General features: G+C 37.2%; 1 protein-coding gene across 1 annotated transcript in view; it reads right to left on the bottom strand.

Annotated features, from left to right (window-relative positions):
- RAD51B (RAD51 paralog B) overlaps positions 1-17992 on the bottom strand; it is a 361088-nt gene extending 343096 nt beyond the window's left edge. Inside the window, exons 1-2 of the mRNA XM_024739643.1 lie at positions 17853-17992; positions 11358-11465 (exon numbers count right to left, since the gene is read on the bottom strand). Of these exons, the coding sequence (XP_024595411.1) occupies positions 11358-11408 (51 nt within the window). The 5' untranslated portion in view covers positions 11409-11465; positions 17853-17992. The remainder of the gene's footprint in view (positions 1-11357; positions 11466-17852) is intronic.
- Between the last annotated feature and the right edge of the window lie 6049 nt (positions 17993-24041).

The raw sequence follows: 24041 nt of genomic DNA, 5'->3' as shown, positions 1-24041 counted from the left end.
ATTATTGGACAAATAATTACTTAATTATAGTAGCAAAAAGTACTACAAAAGGGAAATAAGATATCTAATAGAAAGACTAGAGAGTGAGGAACTAACATAAAAAAATTAATAGTACAAATAAATTTTAGTCATTATGGGTACAAAGTTGTACATAAAACATCAGCAAAAAGAATCCAGCGGTACCTTGAAAGAATAATCACTATGACCAAATGGAGTTCATACTAGGAATGTAAGGATAGTTCAATATTAAGAAATCTATTAATATAATTTACCATATTAGAACATCAACAGAAAAATTACATAATCATGTCTTTACATGATGAGGCATTTTATAAAATTCACCATTCTTAATTAAATAAGATTTTGTATTTTTATTGACTGCTTACTACAGTCCAAGCACTTTTCTAAGCACTTTATGAGTTCTCACTCACCTAATCCTTCCCAAAACCCCATGAGGCAATAATATTATGGTCAGATCATACAAGGACTAATAGGTCTTGCTAAAGATTTTGGATGGTATCCTATAAACAATGGGAAATCACTGAAAGGGTTAAACAGAAGTATGGTGTGGTCAGAGTTGCATTTTGAAAAGATCACTCTGTATAATATGAAGGTGCAGGAGCAGATATAGGGCAACCAATCAGAAAGCTATTAGAGTAGGTCCAGTGATTAACAGAAACATTAGAGTGCCAAGTTAAGAAACTGGGAAATTATTAAGAAATTAAACTTGGGGAGAGCTACAAAGAGTTACTGAATAGAGAGATGATACATATAAGAGGTATTTTAGGTGAATTGGAAGGGGAAGGGAATTATAGTTAGAGAGACCAGTTAGAAAACTATTGTGATAGATAAGGCATGAGGTTGTAAGAGGCTGAACTAAGGTGCCAGCAGAGGAAATGGAAAGGAAGGCAGAGAAACAAGAGGCTCTGAGGATCATGAAAAGATCCAGAGCTCGACAGACACCTGGCACCATGGTAATGGACAGGTCTCTTGCCTTCATGTACTGTGAGCTCCTTTATGTCCAAGCATGTCTTACTTTTCTTTTTATTTCAGCAATCAGCACAAATTTTGCACATGGTAGGTCACAACAAATCAAATATTGACAAGACAGTGACAGAGACAGATATTTAGGGAATTACATTCAGTCTATTGCTCTTCTTTTCACGGGGGCGAGTACTTTCTTTTAAATGTTCTCATTGGGAACTGTCACAGACTATAAGAGACTAAGGAGATGTGGCAACTAAATGCAGTGTGGGATCCTGGATTGTATCCTGAAGCAGAAAAAGTATATTAGTAGGGAAAACTGGAGAAATTTCAATAATGTCTGTAGATTAGCAAATAGTATTTTATCAATGTCAATTTCCCGATTTTGATAACTGTACTATACTTAAGTTAGACGCTAACATTAGGGGAAGCTGGGTGAAGGATAATGAGAACTCCATAGTGTTTTGTAACGTCATAAGTCTAAGTCATTTTTTTTAAGTTAAAAAATTAATAAATACCCTTGTTAATGGCAAATCTTTATTTTTTAAAAGTATAGAACTGATTTTGAAAACAAAAAAGACAAGAAAAATTAGTGCAGAACAAAGGCTGGTGAAAAGGTCAGTAATCTATCTGGGTAATAAATTTCTTGGTAGGCAAGGGGTTGATTAAAAAAACATGGTGTGACTTTAAGTAAATATGAGACTGTTTTCTTTTATAGTTCATAAATGGCTTCTAAAGGCAATTCAAAAGGACGAGGTCTAAAAATATTTTTTGCAATGACAGCATTGTTGAATTAGTGTAAAGAGTGGCTACGTTGAAGAATGGCATTCATTTAAACAGTGTACCTTAAGGTATATTTACTCCAAAAAAGTCACTCTTCGTTACCTTATGGTCACACCTCAAGGTGCTGAAGCAGTTTCTGTGCACTTAGTAAGTGAAAGAAAAGTTAATTTGAATGCAGTAATTTATCATGTCTCCCGCTTTCTAACACAAGAGGCTGAGTGATTTTCTAATCTCTTCTGTTATGGAAGTTCTTCTCGTTTTACCTTTTTGAGGTTATGAGAAAATTTATTACTCTTTAGTAGAAACTTGCTATTCTTTGGGGGGAAAAGGAAAGTACAAAGAGAAACAGAGTGAGCGAGAGAGTGGTATACAGGAGGCGTGTGGTCAGCAAGGTCAGCTCTCCTGGGTCATCCCTCAGTTGGTCTCACAGTGTATTCTATCAAGGTCAACACTGAGCATCCCCTGGACATATTCACCAATATGTTGGTCATGACATATGCAACATTTTATGGAGAATTTACTGGGATGGCCAAAAAGTTTGTTAGGGTTTTTCTGTAAGCATTTATGGAAAAACCCGAAAGAACTTTCTGGCCAACCCAATATAACTAGGGACCTTAACCATGAGTTAATAAGCTCAACATTTCATTCATTAGAATTTCTGTTGGAAGGCCTTTCAGCCACATGACCAAAATATGAAATAATATGTAAAATTATATAAATATCTAAACAATTACCCAAATAGGCACTATGCCCAAGTCTACAACAAAACAGAAGCATTTTATTTCTTTATTTCCCTAAAGGAGTAAGATGGTATAGGATATAGGCCCAAGCCTTAGAATCAATGTCCTAATTTCTCTTCCCCTTTGCCACTTAATTTGCCTATATTTTGCCTGTCTTGCTTATAAAACAGATGTAATAACATTGTTACCTTCCAGGGGACTTATGTAAATTAATGAATATGGCTGTAAAACATTTTGCAAACATGAAGTGTTACATAAATACTTACTAATTCCTTGAATGTGCTCATTATATTGCCTGCTTTGAACCTTAATATTTGCTTATAACTCTACACTCCAAATTTCTCCAAGGAAGAAATTCCAACTTTACTTGCCTGTGGCTTTATAGACATCTCTTTATATAAGCAAAGTCCAATTCCTTAGGATGCAGAACCAGGAACAAACACAACTAACGAAAAGCCAAGCAGTATTCACAGATGCTCTAAGCCTGTGAATGTACAAAATGCACCTCAGTAATAGCTAAGCACATTCACTCAATGTTTCCAGTTGGGGATTGTAAGAGAAATATAATGATTTAGGGAGTTAGATAGTAAAAATTAAAAGTTCACAATATAATCTCATGACTCTCAAATTCTCTGCTTAAACAGAAGACCATATTCTCTCACTATTCAAAGGTCAGAATTCTATGAAGGCTAAAAGAAAATTTTATATCTGAACAAGATTTGAATCATTTAGCCTCTGTTGCTCTAGTTTTACATATGTTCTCAATGAATCCCTTCAAATTACTGCCACTCATGCTCTACTTAGCCAGTCCGAAACTATTACTCACTTGAAAACACAGTACCATACTAAAAATTACTAAGATGATTAAATGAGATAGTACAAGTACAGTATCTGTTCTGTAGTATGCACTCAATAAATAGTACTTACAAAAATGATTTGTAATTAATTCTGACAAATCAATTGATGTCCAATAAAATTGATTTTATGGACGACTTAGGGAAATACCAATATTTCTACTTGTACTGTACATTAAACACACGACAATGAAACACAAGTTAATAAATATTTAGCCCATATTTTGATAAGTAACTCATCACAATGAGAGTAACAAGATTAAGAAAACAAATACTCTTGAAGTAACAATTTTAACATGTTGATATATTATGAAATAGAACACAGAAACCATCATATATAACTGCACAAATTTAATGACAAAAGGCTATGTATATCCCTCACAAGCTTAATTGAAAGAGTGACTATCATACTAAGCTGGTAGATAAGAAAAGTACTGTCATTCAACTGTATGACACTCAGATTGCATAGCTGAAGGATTATTATGGCAAGTCAGTATGCAATCTACATAACTGGATCAGCATAAAACAAATGGTCTTCCAATATTGTAACTTGGAACAATTTCTATTATGTAACAGAGAAACAGTCCAACTCTACTTTAATAAATTCAGATATAAAACAAAAAAAAAATATATAAAGAGCATGTCATTCAATGAGGCTGAAGGGTCTGCCATAACTCAGAACTAACAAGGATCACAAGTATTTAGGACAAAATAGTAAAACAAGCATGGATGCTGCAATTCCTAGGATATCAGTGAGTCCACAGAGAAGAAAAACTATATACATACCGAATGTGGAAAAACTCTCACCAAAAGATCGAGAGTTCTTTCATACCAGAAAATTCTTACTGGAGAGAAACTCTATGTACTGAATGTTGGCAGGTCTACAGAGAGAAGTCAGAACTGACTTATTCATCAGAAGGTTCATACTGCAGATGAACCTCATGGATGTACTATCTGTGGGAAATCTTTTGCTGGGAAATCACACCTTCAATTGCATCATTTAATTCATACAGGTGAAAACAGATGTAATAACTATGTATGAACTGATTGTGGGAAGCTCAACCTCAAAATGCTCATCCTTAAAATAAAGCCTGTCAATACAGCGACTGTGCTTAGGGGCTCCATCCCGCTACCCTGATGACCAGATATGAGTTCTAATATGCATCAGAGCAGCCATACAGGAGAAAACAAAAATCACTTTTTTTGGAAAGTGATCAAGTCTTCTCACAGCGGTCAGATCTAATAATAAAATTGAGGCTCTAGGCTGCAAAGAGCCTTATGAATATGTTACATGTGAGAAAGCCTTGAACAAAAAGCTGCTTGCACTGTTTGAGTGAGAACTCATTCCCAAGAGAACCTCGAATGATGCCTGGCTGAAGGAACCTTTCCTAATGGGCACCTGTCTCAGTAGCACACCTTTCTGCTCACAGTGTTAGGAAGAGCTTTCCCACAGAATGCACTAAAATTTCCATTTCTTTAAGTATTATTGAAGTTATTGACAAATTGTAGTTCTTCATCTATGAAGCCGTTTTCAAAACTATTTTTCTTATGAGTTTTCTTTAATTGATTTGTAGAATTCTGAATATATTACGGATACTAGTCACTCACTTGTTATGCACGGCAAAAACTGTATTCCAGCTTTTGTTATAGTATCATTTACAATAGGGACAGTGTTGATTAAGTTACAAACAATGGTTTGCCTCCAAGAAAGCTAAAAGTAGCTAATGCAAATTCTGGTGAGAATTAATAAAATCAGTAAACCAGCTGAATATATTTTAAACATAAATATGCTATTCTACCCAGTAGAATCTATAAATATTTTCAGGCAAAAATTAGACAGCATAGGTCAAAATCTTATGACAGTTTAGAGAACTTTAAGACAGTCAACCTTAAAAGCATGTCTTTGTAATTCAGGGAAAATATTGCCTGATCATATAAGGTAAGTAGTCTTTATGTCAGGGGTTTATTAAATTTGTAAGGAAGAAAATGATGATGACATGCCCACTAAACATGCACTATATTCTTAATACCTTTTTACTGAAGTCTCACTTCTGAGCGTTAATTGCACTGGCCTCAAAAGCATCTGGCAGGGCTTGCCTTGGGTGACTCAAAAAGACCATCTCCTGGAGCTGGGGAGCCTGGGGAGCTGCCACCACTTTTCCCTCTGAATAGAGCTCAACAGAACCAGCTGGGACACAGCTGCATCCCAGCTGTCAGCTTTGATTTCTTATGGCTACACTAAAAACAATCACTCCAGCTTGATCACATGATGATTCAATCTATATTACTACAGCTAAGACAACATTAAAGATTAAAATGTGCCCAGAATTCGGAAAGACTACCTGCGTAAAGAATTATGTTTGTGGCTGTGTCATGTATCCCTATGCACATTTTGTCATCTCATCTGAGGTCAGGTAGACAAAAGTGCTGATCGTATTTTGTGGAGGGAAAAAAAATATCACATTGGCCAGATGAAGAAGGAGAGAAATACATTATTAAAACTATTATTGACATAAATGCCATTAACAGCAAGTAATTATCATATCAACACTCAGAAAAACTTTCCTCACAGCTCACCAGACCATAAGCTTTCAAGAGCAGGGGACATAGTTCACCAATTTTTCTAACATCAGTCCTAGCACAGTACCTGGCACATAGCAGGTACTCAATAAACAGTTTCTGAATGAATAAGAAGGGAAACTGGCACAGAATATATAAGGTAATTTATACGAACAGTTAAATCTCCCTTAACTAGGTAACAATGAGACAAGTCTGATGATTTAATTCTTTCTGTGACACAGAGAAAGTAAGAGGTGGAATATTCCTAACTTCCATGGACTGTCCATTTGAGCATTCACAGAATGAGTGCCCAAAGTCTTCCTGATCAAAAAGAGGAATGTTTTTGGTATCTACTCTGGAGCTTAACCAGGAGAAAAAGGAAGAAAGCATTCAGAGGAGTTAACAGAAGCAGTTCCAGAACTAAGAAGCAAATATTCTCACCAACAAAATCACTGGTAAAGTCACAGCTTACTTTCAATAATGACATCTGCTTCAGGAAATGTCTTTGGAAAGATGGGGACCTTTGCTGGTGCCTCTGAACTGGTGCCTGCCCCTCTTACTTGGTAGAAGTAATACTGAGTGTAGGAGCTGTAATGTGATCATTGGGAGGCCATTTACTCACTCACGTAGATTATATGTAAATTATATCAGAGAAGTAGAGATTATAATCAAGATGTACTTATTTTGCTAGCACTTTTCTCCCGGTCAGAGAAAATGCTGAACCTAAAGTAGTGACTACTGCCAGCCAGAATGGCTATCACCCAAAAACAACACAAATAACAAATGTTGGCGAGGATGTGGAGAAAAGGGAACTGTCCTACACTGTTGGTGGGAAGGTAAGTTGGTGCAGCCACTACGGAAAACAGTGAGCAGGTTTCTCAAAGAAACTAAAGAAACATACACCCCAATGTTCATAGCAGCACTATTTACAATTGCCAAGATATGGAAGCAACCCTAAGTGTCTATCAACAGATGATGAATGGATTAAGAAGATATGGTGTGTATACACACACACACACACACACACACACACAAGAAAATACTACTCAGCCATAAAAAAAGAATGAAATCTTGCCATTCGCAACAACATGGATGGCCTTGGAGGGTATTATGCTAAGTGAAGTAAGTCAGACAGAGAAAGACAACTACTGTATGATATCATTTATACGTAGACTCTAAAAAAACACAACAAACTAGTGAATATAACAAAAGAGAAACAGACTCACAGATATAGAGAACAAATTAGTGATTACCGGTGGGGAGAGGGAAGGAGGGAGAGGCAATATAGAGGTAGGGGATTAAGACGGCACCAACAATTATGTATAAAATAAGCTACACAGGTATATTGTACAACACAGAGAATATAGCCAATATTTTATAATGACTATAAATGGAGCATAACCTTTAAAAACTGTGAACCACTATGTTGTACAGCTGTAACTTATATAACATTGTACATCAACAATATTTCAATTAAGTACACAAATATAAAGTAGTGACTACTGGCATTTTAATCTTTTGTTCTTATTTCCAAATGTAGCTTTATAAATGGGGAACTATGGGATTCCCAGGATGTTCTTGTGACTCAGTTTGAAAATATGCCCATGTGCTTAGTTGGCGAGACCAGATATGGTACCATTTCCTAGTCTCCTGGAGACCTGGGTTCAGATACTCCAGGAACAATAATTGGATCTACACTGTGACAAGGCTGGAAGATATGGAGGGAGAGCTGTAGACGTGCATGCTATGAATCGAGGGATTCCTTAACCTCAGCCAAGGGGGTGACCGTGCACTTGTGCTCTGAATCATAAAAATTAAAGAAGGTGCTGAGGGGACAGCAAGCATGATCTCAAAAGAAGGCAGCTGAGATAGGACCTCAGCGAATTATGGAAGACCATTGTTAAACGGAGTTGAAAACATAAAAATTCAATGTTAGACAAGGCTCCAGAGACTAAAGCTGTATGAGTGCAACATTATCCTAGGACTCCTAACGTCGAATGCTAAGTGAATTTCCTGAATAAGTTTATGCCGTGGATAGGTTATACTTCAACAGTACGACCCCAAAGGTTTTTAAAAAATTCCTTTAAAGACAGTTCCATGTGTAGCACTGTATCTGCCGCTGGAGGGCCCAGGAGAGATCCTACTATGAGCTACCATCTAGCACAAGGATTGGAAGACAGTAGAGTGAAGCTTTTCGGCAGTAGCAGGGTTTTAGGGTAAGACCCAGGAACACATACCCAAATGAGGAGCAATGAGGTCTTGGAGGGCAGGGAGGAACATCACACAGGTAACATAACTTGAACGCTTTGAAAGTACAAAGTAAAATCACAAATCAAAGGCTTAATAACATCACAGTTCTCATCACCACAGGTGACCATCTGCTTTGAGTCTGTTATGGGATGTAATTGCTCCTTTCTTGCTAGCAGCCATTTTAGGAGACCCCGGAAACACCTCTGGCAACCTGCCCAAGGTGGTCCTTCCCCTTTTGCATTTTGGCAGAAAGAGAGAAGTTCAGGGTAAAGGAAGTGGTTTGGTGAACATTCCTGGATCTGCAATTTAACCAAAACGAAAGTACTTAGAATGGCATTGTAGTGGGGTTGTGCTGTATTTACTTCTCAGAAAAGAAAGAACTGCTGCATACTTGATGTATGGAAAGCAGACACCTACTCACCAAGAGCAAATAATAATTTAAGATGAATGAACTGAAAAGACATGCAACAGCACAGCCACAAGAGAGCTTTTGTGTATGTAAATTTGCTTGCTTTTAAAACCACTGATATCCTGTTTCTGAAAACTTACTCCTAGCCTCTACTCTGCCCTAATAGAACCCAATCAGTTTCTGACAGCTCTTTCCCAAACAGCTGTCTTTCATTTAATTTCATTTAGTGTGCAAACCGTTTCAAGTTGCATGCACAAGCATACTGTGAAGAATTCATTTTCTCTAGTTTCCTGGCGACGATAAAAGAATTTAATAAAAAAAAAAAAAAAGTTGAACTTTGGCCTGAAATGTTGCTGTCCTGCTGAAATGGTGAATTATACAAGTGGAAGTGATCCAAAGGTTATTCGGTCCACCCCCTACCACGCAAAAGAGCCTAAACAGATCCTTTCATGTAATTATCTTACTTGTCCTTTTAAAATCTTGTAAGAATTCTACATTCTCACTAAATAAATTTGGTCCAGACCTTGATAATTTGAAGAATGAACTTTCCTAGGGATAAGTGGGGGGGTGGGAGGATTTAGGACTCACAAACTGGAACAAGTCAGAATACAGAATTAAAAAACAAGTATGATCCTAGAATGCATATAACGGAGAAGATCAGGAAAGACTTTCGTAAAGGAAGCTTAGTTCCTGAAGGAAAGGGACACGACATTGCATAATAGTTTAAAGCATGTAATTCAGAGTTTAATAGCCATGGATTCAAATTCTACCAATGCTATTCTAAGAAAATTCTCTTATCTTCAAAATGGGTATTAACATTTTTTGAGTTCTTGCTATATTTCGGGCACTATTCTAAGTGCTTTACATTCATTAACTTATAGAGAAACGCTTATATTACAGAGCTGTATAGATTAAATAAAACAATGTACTTAAAAGTGCTTAGCACAATTTTTGTATTCAATAAATGGTAATAATTATTATTCCTACTTTTGCTCATGAAAACCTAAACTGACCATCAACAAGACTTCGGCATCCAAAGTCTTAAAAAAAGAAATTAAAGTAAGTGATGCCAATTTGCTCCCTCCCTAACTCCCTTCCATCCAATGTAGGAAACAACCTTGTGGCAGACGTGAGAAAGGAAATTCAGTTTTGTCCATTTACCAAAGTAATAATGGTAAGAAGAGGGGATTATGGGATAGTGTGAACACCCTCCAATTCCTTTCAGCAGTTAAGAACTTCCTCATCCTCCACTTCTTTTCAGTCCCCTCGTGCTCATTGCAGCATTCTCTGAGTTTCTAACCCACCAGGATTTTAAACACAAAAGGGAGCCTCGGGCTTCCCTGGTGGCACAGTGGTTGAGAGTCCGCCTGCCGATGCAGGGGACATGGGTTCGTGCCCCGGTCCCGGAAGATCCCACATGCCGCGGAGCGGCTGGGCCCGTGAGCCACGGCCGCTGAGCCTGCGTGTCCGGAGCCTGTGCTCCGCAACAGGAGAGGCCACAACAGTGAGAGGCCCGCGTACCGCAAAAAAAAAAAAGGGAGCCTCAAAGAACAGCCCTGCTGCCCCTTGTGCACAGCTCTGCTCCACCTTAAACTTCCACCTTTCACAGAAGACACACTAAACTTACTTTTCCAATTTCTCAGTAGCTCCTGAATGTAATGGCTCTTGGGAATGGCAGATGTCTAGTTATGAACTTCAGCAGAATTTGGACTTCGGAGACTCCAACCTATTAATAATACTTAAGTGTCAGCATCTCTCCGGGTAGTAAAATCAGACATCTATGTTCAATTCAAGCACAACTTGAACTCAAGGGAGATATAACTCAGGGGTGACTATGAAGCCACTTGTCTAAGAGATGTTTTTCCCTATTTGGGAGAGAAATATTTAGTGTAAAGTAGAGAAGAATGACTTGCTTCAGATTGAGGGTGAACATATTCAAAATCTACCTGACATGATAATAGGAAAAAGTGAGAAAACTGAATTAACATTGCTTAAGGAAAGCAATTTAAAAAATTTTAAAGCACAATTCCCCTGATTGTGAAAACCCGTAAACTTTGGAATGAGTTATCTCTTTTAAGAGGTTTTTAAAATTAAGATTGTTAATTTCTTAGGGTGCTTTTAGCTAAAGCATTCCGTTAAGAAGAAGAGGGTGGATGATATCTCAAGATTCCATTTAACACCAAGATGATGTAATAACTAAAATGCATTTTTAGCATGAAACCATATATTTGTTTAGAAATTTAGGTGAACAAATAGTCATTATTTAAGGAACCCACTCCTGCCACCTTTAAAAGTTGAATGATCTATTCTAGTTTAAGCAAAATGGATCACTATTAATCAAGGTTCAAAACTGCTTCGAAAAATAGAAAATAAAAAAATTTTTAAAAAATATGCCAACTGTCCATGGTACCACTGAAAGCAATAACTATAAGGTTAGTCAGGAATTAAGGGAGCTAAATTTGGAGGTTGCTATCACTTGAATTGGGCAGAAAGACTAAAGGGCAAAGAGGGAAAGTTGCTGATGGGTAGGACCAATGTATGAAAGAGCTGATTAAAATTACCAATTCAAATGCAGCTGGCAACTGAAGCTTTACAGAATTCTTTCCATGTATGCCAATGACTTGGCAGGCAGGCTATGGCCACAGGGATACTCAGCACTCAATTTGACAAGAGGCTAAAACACAATCTATTTTAAAAGGGAAGACCAGAAATGAAATTGGTGATGCCAGTGCCTCCTGTTATCAAGTACTGCCGCCCACTCTTTCCAGTCCAGCTTACATTACCATCACCAACAAGTATGCCTGGGCCAGACACCACATTCAGAACCATGGCTCCTTGCTGTCTACACTCCAGGCCCCAAATCACTGGTTTCTTTATCCAATCACCCTGCAAAAGAGGAAATATTATCTAGCAACTACAGCAGAGGATCCCCAGACACACCCTGCGGAAATGCATTGGGACTATCAATGAAAAGAACTGTCCCCCAGCAAAAATTTTTCTTCTCTTTCTATCAGGCTCCTTATTTCTCTCAGAAAACTTTGCTTCCTGTTACAGAATGCTCTGGGTAGGACACTCACACTTCTCACCAGCACCATGCCAGAACATTCAAGAAATCAAACCTACTTCAATTCCATGTTTACAAAAGAGAGAGACATGTACAAATTCATACCATAAGCTGGGCTCACAGCCACATTATAAAAGTCGTATTCCACCTGCCTGCATTTTATCAAACCATGAATCATTTCTACACTGATCCCCCAAGACTCTTGTGTTCTGGCCAGGGAGCATTTCAAGTGTGTGGCCATCAAGTGCCATGAATAACAGCGAAAGCAGTAAAAGCAGTTTCTAAGTCAAATCCCGAAAATAAACATGTTTCCAAGCGATGTAATTACAACAATATGCCACTTTTGGTTTGAAAAATAATATAACATTAAGGTTTTTTAAAAAGGGATCAAGAAGGAAGTATAAACAAAAATGGCATCATATCGTTCTGTATCAGTTTTTGCCTATACATAATACGGCTAGCTGGTATAAAGTAAGACACCAGACAAAGTAGATTGAAGGTCCTCATGGATAATAAAAGTCTAGATTACACTATACTCAAATCGAAATAACCAAACACAAACAGATAATCCAAATTGAGTCCAAACTCCCAACCAAAGCAACAGGTTTTTTAAAAAAAATACATGTAACAGTTTTATTGAGAAATAACTCACATACCATAAAATTTACTCTTTTACAATTCAGTGTTTTTTAGTATACTCACAGAGTTGTGCCACCATCATCAATACCTAAGTCCAAAACATTTTCATTACCTCCCAAAAAAACTCATTAGTAGTCGCTCCCCATTTTTCTTTCTATCTAGACCCTAGCAACCACTAATCTATTTTCTTAAGTTTAATCCACTGATCTATACTTCTATCTTATGCCAGCACCACGTTATCTGGATTACTATAGCTTTCTGATTAAGTTCTGAAGTTAGAAAGTTGAGTCTTCCAACTTTGTTTTTCTTTTTAAGATTATTTTGGCTATTTTGAGTCAAAATGAATTTTAGGATCAGTTGAGGTTTTCATAGAAATTGTATTAAATTTGTAAAACAATTTGTGGAATATTTCCATCTTAACTATTGAGTCTTCTAATCCATAAACATGAGATATCTTTCCATTGTTTAGGCTTCTTTCATTTCTTTCTGCAATGTTTTGTAGCTTTCAGTGTAAAAATCTTATAATTTTTTTGGTTAAATTTATTCCTAAGTATTGTACGCTTTTTGATGCTTAAAGTATTGGGTTTGAGTGTCTCTTCTAGCTTTCTTGAAGCACCAAGGTTAAAAAGGAATAATTATGTCTATAATCAAGCATGTTCACACCAATGCTGGATGTTTATAAACATCTTTAATGAAGAAGGAAATAGTGCTGGTTATCATGAGGCAGTAGCATGGAGCATAATGCAAACTGGAATCAAATAAGACAGGTTCACACTAAAACGTGGTCACTTATAGGTTATAGAATGCTGGAAAATTTGTTTTCCTTCTCTAGCTTTGTCTTTCTCATTTATAAAATTAAGACAATATCTACCTTGTACAATTTTATGTAGATTAGAAACAATATATGATACATTACCTTCTTAAGGGCTTTTTTTGTCTTAATCACTACTATATCAGTAGCCCCTAGATTAATGCCTGGGGCATAAATATTTGCAAAATAAATGAACAAAATGTCTTAAGTAGTATCTAGCAAAAATAAGGGCTTAATAAATAGCAACAATAGTTATTATCATCATTACCACGAGATTATCGACATGAGCAAAAATAACTTAATGCACCAATGAAGTAATAAGTAAACCAAATCATAATGGTACCAAAACCTAAAAGAAGTGGAAATACAAATAAATTTAGCCAGAGGCAATGCAAATCTGATAAGAACAAAAGTAAACTTTAACAACTACAATGCAGGGCTTCCCTGGTGGCGCAGTGGTTGACAGTCTGCCTGTCGATGCAGGGGACACGGGTTCGTGCCCCGGTCCGGGAAGATCCCACATGCTGCGGAGCACCTAGGCCCGTGAGCCATGGCCGCTGAGCCTGCCCATCCGGAGCCTGTGCTCTGCAACGGGAGAGGCCACAACAGTGAGAGGCCCACGTACCACAAAACAAAAACAAAAACAACTCCAGTGTGGCAGTTCATCTTTAACTTTTGCTTACGGTCAGTCCTCCACATCAGCACGTTTGATATCAGAAGTTCCGTGTCCTTGGATTCAACTAATAGGGCACTGAAAATATTTGAAAAGAATCCAGAAAGTTCCATAAAGCAAAACTTGAATTTGCCAAGAACTGGCAACTGTTTACATTGTAGTTGCAACTATATAATAGCATTTACATTGTATTAGGTATCAGAAGTAATCTAGAGATAATTTAAAGTATACGGGAGGATGTGCATAGGTTATATACAAAGTGTATGCCATTTTATACAAGGGACCTGACCATCCTTGGATTTTGGTATCCATGGGGGTCCTGGAACCAATCTCCCTAGGATACAAAGGGACCGCTGTACTTGCTACTGTTAAATCTGGGTAAGGCTAGAAAACATTGATCCAGATAGGGGGAAATGTTCAAGGTTTGACAGAACAACTGAAAATAAAAAACCTACCATGTCTATATTATACTGATTATAATAATATAAATATATTAACAGTGCTAAGAAGGTACTCCAATTTTTCAAAAATAGAATGGAATGTTCCTTTAGGTTCTCATTTTCTGTAAAGTTCATTTTTTTTCAAAAAGAAAAAAAGTAGAAAAGATAAAAAGAAAAGGAACCCCACAAGTATGCCAGGCTAGAAACATCTGGTTTCTGGGTTCTTATGGTTTCTCAAAAGTTCATAGAAGCATCTGTAAAAATAGGAAAAGAAGACAAAAACCAATGTTCAAACCAAAATTCAAGTCCAGTTGCCATATGCAGCTTCTAAAAATGCCTTCTAATGTTTCAACAGCCTTTTTCATTTCCTGTAGTTTTATCTTGTAAGAGGATTAAGAGAGAGCTACTGTTTTGCATTTAAGACATTTAAGACATGAGACACTCTAAACTTGGCACTCATCATTACTAATTGGTTTGAAAACCAATTTTTTTTCCCACCTCTATTTCATTCCCATAGCTGCAAATCAAACGAAGATAATTCTAGAAACTGTTACAGATAGGATAAAGAATAAGATCTTCAAAGGACCAAATAAATAGAAGCTTTATAATCCTGTCATTAACACTGCTAAACCTTGCCTCTATGCTTTTAAAAGGCTGCTTGTTTCATCACACAAAAGTAGCTGCTCTCATGGATAGATAGGATTTAAAAGACCTTTAATAAAAGCAAAAAGTTTACTTATAATTTCAAATAATACTTTAAGGTTAAATAAAATATTTGGAGTCTGAAATTAAATTCCAGATATTATTATTCTGGTAAACATTCTCTGATGATTTGAAAGTCTTCCTTTTGTCTTTTGAAAAATAATAAGGCTAATTTAAAAAAACTTAAACCATGCATGGATTTAGTAAAAAAAAAAAAAAAAAGTTAGCAAACGAAAGTATAAAATAAATGTAAAATTCTTCCTCTCTTACCCGCAAACCCATAGCCCTGCTCCCCAGAAGAAACCATTGTTAACCATTTCTTATTAACAACCTGAAAGTTTCCATTCGTCGGCCATGTATAACCAATCATACATACGCAAAAGAAATTTCAAGTCTACTATTGACAAACATAAACCATCTTCTTTACTGCAAAATAAAATTATGTACATATCTAAATTTTTTTTATTATCAGTGCATGACTATAACACAGTAATTAGAGAACCTAGGAGCTTGAAGCAACTATGAAGAGCATTTACCTGAAGAGCATTTATCCTTGTTTTAGAGTTCAGGAAACAAACTCAATTAGGTAACTTGTGCAAAGTTAGTTAACTGCCAGAGCTGTTCCTAATTTTTAGCACTTGGAAGCTCTGGTATTTGGTTCCTTGCAATTTTAAAGATATTGCTATTCCTACTAGACCTTAGAACATCTTTCTCAAATGGGGGGAAAAAATTCCTGGCGTTTAAAGGTGAAGAAGGCACAAACTTAAAGTCTTTCCCACTGTTTCAACCTTTTACTGCATCAGGAGGATTTCATTTAGTTTCATCCAAAACAACGGTTCTGCCTCCTGGGCAGACTCAACAGCCCTATTCATATCTGTAGCCTTAAGTAAACATGTAAAAATAAAGTGTAAACCTTACGAATTTAGCTAACTCCTTTACTGTGTAAGCTCAGTAAAATGATGGATTTGATTTTCTCAGTTGAAAGCCCTAGACTTCCGAGAGCCCCTACCTGCACCCTGAGTAATAAACAAATAACGATATCTCATCAAGGCGCTGGAGAGGCAAAGTTCTTGGTTTCATCAGAAGTGAATGAAATCTATCATGGATTCCTTGTAATCCACTTACAAGAATCATGTGGGCCAATATTCACCCAATTGGTATGTGAGCAGAGACATGATGTCAACAGTCTAGAGATAACCCTGTTCCAAAGCCACTGTGTTTATAGCAAGACTCCACAGTGTTGAAAAGTACTTTACTGAATGACTGCTAGCAGAATACGCAGTGGAGTGGGGAGATTAGATAACTGAGTTTTAAGACACAGAATTCGGTTTTGGTCACACTGTGTGTGTGACCCTAGGCCTATCTTCTAAGTGCTTTGTTTCTCAGTTTACCTGCCTTTTTAATCTGTCACAAAAGTATTTATAGGTTTGGGGAGGGGGGTGGGTTTCCAAGGGTTTTGCAAACAAATGCCTTGCTCAAAGAACCAAAAAATACACTGTGTTTCTTGAGTTCCTTTAATTAAAACAACAACAACAAAATAGAAGCAGCTGTTTGCCTTCCTGCATATCTCTGAAAGTTTCTATAGAAGCCAGAATCTCCATTGTCTATTATCTATTATATGATCTTTTTGCTGATTCTTTGTACCTTTCAAAATCACACAGAAATAGAAACTGCCCCTTAAGCCTGACCTGGCACTAAATACTAAAACTTCTGTAGACTGTTAGCAGTAAAAATGCCAAATAAAAATCTCCTGGATATACTCTCTCACTCTGCGTACGTTGTTACCTTGAGCTTCTGGGATTTGTCTCCAACATAAACAGTACTATGGTTGCACTGAAGGAGGTTACCTCCGCCCTTCTGAAAATTGTGACTGGGTGAGTTCTATTCCCTAAAACAAAGACAGAAGGAGGATGGGCCAGGCTAGCCAGAACTAATGCTGATAACTAGTGGTACTGGCGACTAATACTGACAAATGCCAGCCATCCCTTGAAGAGAAACACAACAAATTGAATCTTAACATGGTCATCTATTTTCTATTTGCTCTCGGAAAAGGTTTGATGGAAAAAAGAGATTGAATATGAGGTTTTGAATTATATGAAAATTCATTCAATTATTTCATTAATTATTCTATATAAATCAATAAAGTAAACTGCTATAGTTCTCTCCACTGTATGTAATACTGAACTCTAAGCAGCTCATGCACCGACACAGGAAAAAAAAAGGAGCGGGGGTGCGGTCAGGATCTGGGTGGAGTCCTTGCGTATTTACTTGCCATCTGACGGTCTCTAAGCAAGCCACTTGACTTCTCTGGGCTTCCATTTCCTCTTTACAAAATGGCAGGGGTGGGCCAAATGATCTCTAAAGCTTACAGGTCTATGAATTATTTTTAGCCAATTAAATATCCATAGCCCCTCTGAGGTAGGTCAAACTCAAGTAAAAATTATTCATAAAGATATAATAAAAAAAAAAAAAAAAGTAAGGCACAATGGAGGGATGAGGGACAAGAGTCCAAACCCAGTAAACAGAGAAGCTGAGTACCACCTGGCCTTGACGTAATATACTGAACTTGGAACACGGGCCATATTGAAAGCCCATGAACTTTTCCTGAAAAAAATTACAGACTTTCAAAAATAAACTTTTGGGTGACAGGCCAGAGTTTTTACATATCCCACAGGCAAACGATCATCCAATATGATTTATAAAATAGTTTTGAAAGGCATTTTTTAAAGAAATTTGTATTTGATCACTTTGCCTCTACAGTTGAGGTAGTTACGAATACACTTCTATCTCCTTCCTTCCTATCAAACTCACACATGTTTACAAGGGCCGGCTCTAATCCACGCATGAACGAGGTCATGAGACAAGAGTGTGATCAGGAAGAAAGTCAGTAAGAACGTCTCCCACCCTGTGAAATTTTAGCTCCTGTCCAGGCACTCCCTCTCACCTCACACTCCTCTCGTAAAACGTGGTATTTATTTATCTTTGACTCTCCTCAAGGGTGCCCGGAGAAGCCTGTCGAGTGAGCTGCCACCTTCCAGATTTAATCGGTTTTCCTCAGTTGTTGGGCAGCTCTAAACGCAGAAACCAAAAACTCTTCCGCTCGATTGGGCGTTCTCAATACAAGAGCTGGCACAGCCTCACACAAACTGCATCCAAGCGGAACAATAACAGTATTAAGTTCCCTCCTATCACAATGGCCCTCGTGTTATTTGGTGGGGTTGTCATTCCACCTGTCAGCTGCCACCAGGGGACAACAAATTTGCAAATTTACACAGTTTTCTTTGGAATGTTCTTTCTTTTTTTCTCTTTGGACTCTATGTTTCTGGAGCTCCTATTCTTTAAAGGCATGGAGACTTATTTAAAGAGAGATTTTTTTACAACTTAACTGCAAGGGTGCCCTGCTTACATATGCGAAACTGCCACAGAGCAGACTTAACTTACACAGGAAGCAGGTCACAAAGTAAGGAATAACACCCAAAATTGTGATGTCTTAGATACGGAGAACAAACTTGGGGTTACCAGTGAGGAGAGGGAAGTGGGGAGGGGCGAGATAGCAGTATGGGATTACGAGACAAACTACTATGTATAAAATAAATAAGCAACAAAGATATACTGTACAGTACAGGGAAATATACTCATTATTTTGTAATAATTCTAAATGGAATACAATTTATAAAAATAGTGAACTGTGTTGTACACCTGAAACTAACATAACATTGTAAACCACCCATACTTCAATTTTTTTAAAATTGTGATTTCTTGTCTTAGGCAAAAGGATCTAAAAATGCTTTATCCAGGACTGTGGGCTACACTGGGGGTCTGGACAAAGGAAATGGTAGTATCTACTGTAGGTTACAGTAAGGGCATTTTATGTACATCCACAATTCGTGTCAACTCAAAGACAGAAAAATCTAAGACACTTTCACACAACCCTGAACACCATGATTAAATATGGCTAGGTTGAGGATTTGTCCCCTGAATCAGTATCCTGCTGTGTTAGGAGCTCCAAAATAATAAAAATCTAGGGGTTCTCCTTCTGGAGAAAAGAGTAGGAAGTGACAAGCAGTTAGGGAGAACAAAGGGACTTTCCCATGGTGGGATTTTTTTCAATTTCAGAAAATCAAGCAATTAAAGAAAGGTATGATATGTAACACTGAAAAAGAATAGACTGGACAGTTAAACAATAAACAGTGCTGACGTTTAACAGTGCTGTTCACTGTTGTCCCCAGGGCCCCTAGAACAGGGCCAGGTACTCACAAATGTTATTCTCTCTGCCTAGAACCACCCTTCCCCACACCACCACCAGAGCCACATGGTTCCTCTCTCTTCATTCAGGTCTCTGCTCAAAGGTTTCCTCTCTAGACATGCCTTGCTTGACGGTAGGCTCTAGAATCTCCATATCCCTCTTCATTTTCCTTATAACACTTAACACTACCCAACACTGTACATCTATTTGCTAATTTTATAATTGACTATGTAGGGACTGTTCACTGCAGTATCCCCAGCCTCTCAATATCTGATACGTAGTAAGTGCTCTATAAACAGTTCTGAATAAATGGTTAGATTGGATGATAACCTACAGACTTATTCTATTGCATATTCAGTCAGTCAGTCAGGCAATTACTGGTTATTCACTAAATGTTGGACACTGTCTAGGAGTAAAGAGCCCATGTTAAGAAAAGGCCCCTAGAAAAGGAAGTCATGATAACAGTTTAATGTAGGATGTGCCATGTGCTGTGCATAAAGGAATATGAGGGCAATGAGAAAAAACATCTAATTCAGACTGGCAAAATCAGTCAAGTTCTCCAGGGAACCTATAGTTAGGCTCTGCAGAATGAAGAGCATGTGGGAGGAGATGGAACACGCAGTCACATGATGAAACTACAAGGTCAGTAGAGAGAAATGCAGGAGGTAACAACACATTAAAGGATCATGTGGGATGATCACCATGATCAAGTGGGATTTATCCCAGGGATGCAAGGATTCTTCAATATACGCAAATCAATCAATGTGATACACCTTATTAACAAATTGAAGAATAAAAACCATATGATCATCTCAATAGATGCAGAAGAAGCTTCTGACAAAATTCAACACCCATGTATGATAAAAACTCTCCAGAAAGTGGGCATAGAGGGAACCCACCTCAACATCATAAAGGCCATATATGACAGACCCACAGCAAACATCATTCTCCATGGTGAAAAATTGAAAGCATTTCCTCTAAGATCAGGAACAAGACAAGGATGTCCACTCTCACCACTATTATTCAACATAGCTTTGGAAGTCCTAGCCACAGCAATCAGAGAAGAAACAGAAATAAAAAGAATACAAATTGGAAAAGAAGAAGTAAAATTGTCATTGTTTGCAGATGACATGATACATAGAGAATCCTAGAGATGCCACCAGAAAACTACTAGAGCTAATCAATGAATTTGGTAAAGTTGCAGGATACAAAATTAATGCACAGAAATCTCTTGCATGCCTATACACTAATGATGAAAACTCTGAAAGGGAAATTAAGGCAACACTCCCATTTACCACTGCAACAAAAAGAATAAAATACCTAGTTGATACAGCCACTGTGGAGAACAGTATGGAGGTTCCTTAAAAAACTAAAAATAGAATTACCATATGATCCAGCAATCCCACTACTGGGCATATACCCAGAGAAAACCATAATTCAAAAAGACACATGCACCCCAATGTTCATTGCAGCACTATTTACAACAGCCAGGTCACGGAAGCAACCTAAATGCCCATCGACAGCCGAATGGGTAAAGAAGATGTGGTACATATATACAATGGAATATTACTCAGCCATAAAAGGAAACAAAATTGGGTCATTTGTTGGACCTGGATGGATCTAGAGACTGTCATACAGAGTGAAGTAAGTCAGAAAGAGAAAAACAAATATCGTATATTAACGCATATATGTGGAACCTAGAAAAATGGTACAGATGAACCAGTTTGCAGGGCAGAAATTGAGACACAGATGTAGAGAACAAACATATGGATACCAAGGGGGGAAAGCGCCGGTGGGGGTGGGGGTGTGATGAATTGGGAGATTGGGAGTGACATGTATACACTGATGTGTATAAAATTGATGATTAATAAGAACCTGTTGTATAAAAAATAAAATAAAATGGAAAAAAAAAAAGATGCAGGGGACTTAGCATGAAGGGCCTTGATACTAAAGCAAACCTAAACCTGGAAGCTGGAAGGAGTCACTGAAGGTTTTAAACAGAAGAGTGACAGGATTTGATTTGCATTTTAGGAATATCACTCTGATGACATTAGGAGGGGCCAGGATAGAGGCAAGAAGGCAGTAGTCCAGACAGAAGCAATGAAATGAAGACAATTCATTCCCAAATTCATTCATCCATTTCTTCAACCAAAAATTTGGAATGCCTGCTTAGGAAAGGCTATGTGCAAGGTATTGGAATCGGTAAAAAGCAATGGGCCTGGAAAAGGGCCAGCTTAAAAGCTGTGTAGTAGGTAAACATAAAGAACTGAGTGACTGATTAGAGGAGTCTAATACGACTGCCACATGTATATGATTTGCGTGACGAGGTACAGAGTAACACCAGTCACCAAATTAGGAAATGGAATGGGGAATGGGGAGGGGGAAATGGTGAAGGTAACTTTATTGGGGAGGGGAATTATATGTGAAGTTTCAGGCAATCTGAAATAGCAGTTGAACATCCAATTAGAGATGTCCATTAGGCAATAGACAGGGAATTCATTGCCCTCATGAGAACAAGCTGAAAAAAATCATTCTGTTCTCTATATAAACTCTCAAAACCTTCTATAATAGTACTCCTCTGAGATTCTAAACTACCCTTCTCTTATCCTCAGATGAAAAAAATCAAATTAGTTAAATTTATTTATGTTTTCATAAAAATTTATACTTTTACTAAAAACACGGACTTCGAGAAGTACAAATTACAAGATTAATTTGTCTAAAAAAATAACTATGTTGACAGTCAACAATGAAAAACCACCACTGAAATTCTAACTAGTCTGTTAATCAAGGGAGAAATCTGTAATAAACAATGGAAAATTAGAAGGAGATGAAAGAATGGAGGAAACAAATGAGAAAGATGAACGTGTACACATGACATTTCCTAGCAGGAATGTGATAGTACTGTCAAGTTAGGAAAACTTACGCATGATATTATATATTTTTGGCACCAATGAAATGATTTGTGACAGTTTATGAAAATACGCTCAATACAAACAAATAAGAAACACGAAATCAAAGAGGAACACAGGAAAATAATGCTAGAGGTATGATTAGCACACAAATGCATATTGTTTATTCCCCCACAGCTATTAGAAATGATCTACAAATTTGGCTCTAACCCACTTAAAGAAGAAAATATAATCAAATATAAGATTCATAGTGGCCACAAGATTTTTTTTTTTTTTAGAAAATGAATCAGTGTTTCCTGACCCTGAGGTCTGGGAGGAATTTTATCTCTAGGTCCTCTTAAAGATGATGGGGTGTGGTGTACCGAGGCCTCCTCAGAAATTCCATCACTGACAGAATAGTCAATTTCATCCCACTGTTTGATACAACAGCCATCATTGAAGGCCCATGATTTAATACCAATATTCTACAAGCAGATTTTTGAGCAACTGGACAACAGAGTTCAAAGTTCTAATGTCTAAAAGGAATCTGAATACAGACTTTCTGTGATGCAACTTAAAGATGTCCACCTCTTTTAGCAACAGTGGGAGCAGAGGGTAGGGTTAATGTCCTCTTTCAAAATTAAAGAGCCTAATGAAGACACCACACTCTACACAAATATGGATTTTGAAGATAGCCTATGAAAAATATAATGAAGTCAGCTTTGGAGTTATGCTTGGCTTCAAATCCTGGTTCTGTTACTTATGGCTGTATGACCCTAGAAAAATCACTTCCACTTTCTGAGTCTGTTTCCTTTATCTATAGTATGCAGGTTGTAATGAGGAACAAATGAGATAAAAAATATAGAGTGCTAGTATAGTGAGTATGCAGACATAAAATAAATGAGGGGGCATGGGACAGAGTACCAACAGAACTAATACAGAAAACAAAAACAAAAACCCACAACCAGATGTAGTTATTTAAGAGCATTTTTCTTGCTTACAGGCATCTTACTTATGAATCACAACACTTAAAATATTTTATTTTTATTTTCCTTCAATTAACCTTTTTTGGCTAGTCACCTAACCTACTTCCTGGTTACCCCTCTAAACTATATTCACCCTATCCCCAAACCACTGGGTTAATAACACTTCTCAGCCCAGAATACACTGTTATTACTTATGCAAGGCCCCTCTCTTGAGTTTATTTTAATTTATTGGTTTTTTCCCTTTATCTCTAATCCCCATTCTCTCCTACTGCTATATAAGCAAACACTTAATTGTCTGGTTCTATCTTTGGATACGGGTTGTTTACTTGAAAAACATAAAGTTTTGTCCTGTGTATATACATGTTTGAATTTTTTCATAAGTGGTAATGTACTATGCATCCATAGCTTTCTTTTGTTTTTCACTGAAGCCTCTCTTCAAACTGCATCCATGATACAGTATGGCCCTTTAGTTCATACCAAACCGCTGCATCGTGTTCCAAAGTATGAATCTGCTATCTCAAACAATGCCACTATATTCAAAAGTGACCTTTAGATGAATTAAAGCTTAAAAGTAACGTGGCTAACAGAAAAAAGTGTCAGAGAGCAACCCTGTAGCCTTGGATCCTCAAAGCATAGACTGTAAAATTAAAATATACATAATTTTTTGCATATATTTGCCAAACTCAAAATTAAGGTCTATATCAACATGAAACCTTAAATCAAGTCATGATAGTAAAAAGCCAAATAACTAACTAGTATATAAAGAACTGCTCAACTTCATTAGTAATCAGAGAAATGTAAATTAAAATGAAATATCACTTCACACCCATCAGTTTGGAAAAATGAGAAAGTCTAAACATAGCAAATCTTGGCAAGGATGTGGGGAAGCAGGAGCATTCGTCTACTGTTGGTGGGATACAGACAGGTGCAGCCTTTCCAGGAAGCAATCTGGGAGTACTTAGGGATGTTCAGAATGTGTATTCTTGATGACCCTGCAATCCTACCCCAGAGTA

This window comes from Neophocaena asiaeorientalis, unplaced genomic scaffold (assembly GCF_003031525.2).
Source record: "Neophocaena asiaeorientalis asiaeorientalis breed wild unplaced genomic scaffold, Neophocaena_asiaeorientalis_V1.1 scaffold348, whole genome shotgun sequence".
Lineage (NCBI taxonomy): Eukaryota > Metazoa > Chordata > Mammalia > Artiodactyla > Phocoenidae > Neophocaena > Neophocaena asiaeorientalis.
This window is presented reverse-complemented; position numbering and strand designations above follow the sequence as displayed.